Source organism: Macadamia integrifolia, chromosome 2, assembly GCF_013358625.1.
Source record: "Macadamia integrifolia cultivar HAES 741 chromosome 2, SCU_Mint_v3, whole genome shotgun sequence".
Lineage (NCBI taxonomy): Eukaryota > Viridiplantae > Streptophyta > Magnoliopsida > Proteales > Proteaceae > Macadamia > Macadamia integrifolia.
In genome coordinates this window covers 18,145,220-18,149,195 of record NC_056558.1, presented here as the reverse complement: position 1 = coordinate 18,149,195, position 3,976 = coordinate 18,145,220, and the positions used below count along the sequence as shown (strand labels likewise).

Here is a 3,976-nt window from a genome sequence, read left to right as displayed (position 1 = left end):
TTGTTAAGTTTGTCTCGAATTCTTGACCCGTTTTGAAGATTGACTCGATCCGACATATTTTGGTGGCGACCCGAATGAGAATTTTTCTGAGATCTGTGATGGAAGCAGATCGGCCCAAGCCCGGAGCCCATCACTGATCTCGTATGGGGGTGCGGGGGCGTAGCCCCCACGGTATGGTTTGACCGGATCGACCGTGACCCGATGGGTCGAACCGCTATTTGGCATATATATATAATGTACTGTTGCTTGTTGAGAGTCATTGTATTCTAGGGTTTTCACGAAGCTAGGGTTTCAGGGCGAGTTCTTCCTCGCCGCTGTTAGGGTGTAATCCTTCTTCTGCATAGTGAATCATCTTCTTCTTCGCCCGAGGACGTAGCACACCACCCTGGTGTGTGAACCTCGTTAAATCTCTGTGTCGTACGGATCTATTGTCTCTCTTTATTCGTGTTTCTTGGTGTTTGATCTAACAGAACTGATCCCCTTAGATTGTTCATTGAGAGGTCAAGATACAGAAGGTTGGAGAAGAATCCCACATCCTTTGGTACGGTGCCAGAGAGCTGATTATCGTTCAAATCTAGTGTCAGCAAAGATCGAAGCCTCCCCATTTCTCTTGGAATTTGGCCTACTAGGAGATTAGAAGAAAGGTCTAGTCCTTGCAATTGAGTTGAGTTTCCAAGCTCAGGTGGTATTCGACCAGAAATCTTATTTCCTGAGATTTTTAGGCTTGTCAACTGTAGACACTTTCCCCAATTCTGTGAAACCTCACCGGACAATTGATTGTAGCTCAAATCAATGTAAGTTAAATTCGGGTAAACACCAAAGACTTCTGATATGTTTCCTGTGAGGTAGTTGTTGTCAAGGCGAAGTCTTGTAAGGCTCGTGCAGTTTCTCATGCTTTTGGGAATTGGGCCTATGAAATGGTTATCATTTCCAGAAATTCTTATGAGCGACGCACGGTTGCATAAATTTTGTGGTAAATACCCATTAAAAGAATTATTTCCAAGCTGCAAATATTGCAATTTTGTAAGATTGCCGATTTCCTGAGGTACTTGACCAGATAATTGATTATCAAGAAGGAAGATACTATTTAGATTTGTCAAATTTCCAAGAGAAGCAGGAAGTGGGCCGGTGAGAATATTGCTCGACAAATAGAGTCGACCAAGAGATCTCAAGTATCCAATTTCTGGAGGGATGGAACCTATCAGATAGTTATTCGACAATTGTAGGTCATAAAGATTGGTCAGGTTTCCAATCTCCATAGGGATGGAACCAGAGTGAATTTGAATAGAGGTACAAGAAGACTAGGCTTCCCAAATTTCCAAAAGAAGCAGGTATTGAACCTGTCAAATAGTTTCCGGACAAATCAAGCTGAGAAAGATAACCCAACTTCCCAAGTTCAGGTGGGATGGATCCAGATATCTGATTCTGGAACAACAAAAAAGAAGTGAGATTGTTCAAGTTGCCCAGAGAAGAAGGGATGGAGCCTGATAAATTGTTATTTTGCAACACCAACTCATGCATGTTCGTCAGGTTTCCTATCTCCATGGGAATTGATCCAATTAGTTGGTTTGAGTACAGATACAACCCAAAAAGATTTTTCAAGCTTCCAATGGTGGAAGGGATCGAACCAGAAAGTTGATTATCACCAAGATCTAGAACAAGCAGGTTGTTGAGAGAGCCAAAAGCAGGAGGGATTGAGCCGTTGAAATTGTTAGTGAAGAGATAGAGGTTGGTGAGTTTGGAAAGGTTGGCAATGGTGGCTGGGAGGGGACCAAAAAGTGAATTGTTATGGAGATCAAAGTCGAGAAGATTAGGGAAGGATAAGAAGTTGAAGTCATGGAGCGTACCCTGTAAATCCATGCTGGAGAGGTTTATAATGGTGATGAGTCCAGACTCATTGCAAGTAAGTCCCTCCCACTTGCATGGGTTGCTGTTGCTTCCGTTTGCCATCATCATTGTCCATGAAGGGAGTAGCAGGGAATTGTTATGGACTCGATTACTACGATGAAGGCTGGCTTTCCATCGAAGTAGACCCTCCATTGCTTCTTCTTGAAAACCATAATTAGAAGTGGAAGGAGGAGAAGGGGCAGCTCTGAGGGAAGAAGAAGCAATGGAACAGGTGGGCAACAGAAGGACCAATAAGAAGAGGAGGCAGAGTAGTTTCTCTTTTCCAAAGGGAAAGGGTAGAGGCAGAGCAAACATGGTTTTGCCTTGTAAGCGGCTACGTACACAACTCACCGATTTGCTGGTTCTTGTGGTTCCTACTTGCGGCTCTAGATCCTTTAAATAGAAGCCCGGATCGGTCAGACCTTTCAAGGCAGAAGTCAAGACACGGTAGAAGAGGGACCTCTAAACCCCATTCCCCACGGGTCTCCTTGCCTCTGGCTTCTGCGTCTTCATTTCAAGGCAGAAGTCATGACACGGCAGAAATGGGACCTCCAAACCCCAACCTCACGGGCCTCCCTGCCCCTGGCTTCTGCCCCATCGATACGTCTTTTGTTTACCACATGTAAGGGTGTCAAAACCTGATCCGAACAGATAAAACCATAGAATCGAACCAAAATAACTTGAATCGAATCAAACTGAGTTTTACTTGGATTGATTTTGATTTAGGGTATTATGACACGGATCGAAATCAAATCAAATCACATCGGAAACAAACAAACCCCAAACCAAACCGTATCCAGTTCAAACCCAAGATCAAAATCAAAACCAAATCAATCCGAAATTCGTAATAAAATCAATTTACCTGAAGTTGGTGGTTTGCCATCAAGTGTCGGCCATAAAGTGTCCAAAGCTATGGTTTATTGGGAATCATACCGGCCTATTTCTACTATTTATCCAACGTTGGATGTGCATTGTCTGATGTCGGCTGGGCTTGATTCGGTGCTAGTTGCCGTTTCGTAGCCCAAAAAAAACAAAGAAAATTTCACCTAATGTCGTCCAACAGGCTGTGTTTGATAGTCAATAAAAGAAAAAAAGTATAAAAGTTGTAATATTTTCTTGATTTAATAAATTCTTATTATGTTTGGTTTGTCTTGAACCAAGAGAAGTTTCATTTTTTGAATTTTAAAATTCATTTTGAAAATGGTGAAATTTTCTTCTGCTACCAAGAAAAAAAAAACCTTTTCTTTTCTTCTATTGATTGCCAAACTGACATAATTTTTTTATTTTCTTACTATTTCATTTTTTTTTTTCTAGATTATTTTTTATTTTTATTTCATTTCTTCTCTTGTCTACCAAACACAGCCTCATTGGGTTCTGGTAACGATTAGTTTCTTGTATCTTCTCTTAGAGAGACATATCTTTTGGGTTTTCATGACAGATGCTTTCAAGGGGATTCTCTCTTCTATAAATAGAGGACATCATGAACACCTCAGAGATAAATTCTAAGTGTTCAAAATCTCTCTTACTCCTTGCTTTCTCTCCTTGAATTTGACCTATTATTTACTGTTTTGAAAGTTCTTGTCTTCTATTATTTTTGTTAATTGAGCAAAACCTAAGAGTGTCCCGACACGGCCAAGTAAGTGAGTGCAACAACTATTAGAAGGCCTAATGGGTTGTTTCACGTTGGAGGTCGATCGACTAGTTAGAAATTGTATCATTGCACCACAGAGGGTGATTACGATCTTAAAGAGAGTGATTGATGACATGACTCAACACTGCCAAGTGTTATTCATGATATTATTTATTTACCAACATCTGCTACTGTACGTTATTTATTCACACAAGAGAGTTAAGCATTAACCATAAGTTCTACATTGTCAACTTCATTCTTAAGAGCTATGAACAAAGATTAAGAATTCATTAGATGTGTATGGCTTTTGAATTAGTGAGAAAGTATGAATGCTTTTTTTTTCTTGAACTCTTCATTTCTTTGTTAGTAGAATCTTGTCGCCATAGAAAGCTATCCCACCTTTAATACATGCCTTCCCCCTTTCCCCCACACCACCCCACCGCGCCCCCCCCACCCCAA

General features: G+C 41.0%; 1 protein-coding gene across 1 annotated transcript in view; it reads right to left on the bottom strand.

Annotated features, from left to right (window-relative positions):
* LOC122064096 (MDIS1-interacting receptor like kinase 2-like) overlaps positions 1 to 2,040 on the bottom strand; it is a 7,138-nt gene extending 5,098 nt beyond the window's left edge. Inside the window, 2 exon segments of the mRNA XM_042627813.1 lie at positions 474 to 1,237; positions 1,239 to 2,040. Of these exon segments, the coding sequence (XP_042483747.1) occupies positions 474 to 1,237; positions 1,239 to 2,040 (1,566 nt within the window).
* Positions 2,041 to 3,976: the final 1,936 nt, after the last annotated feature.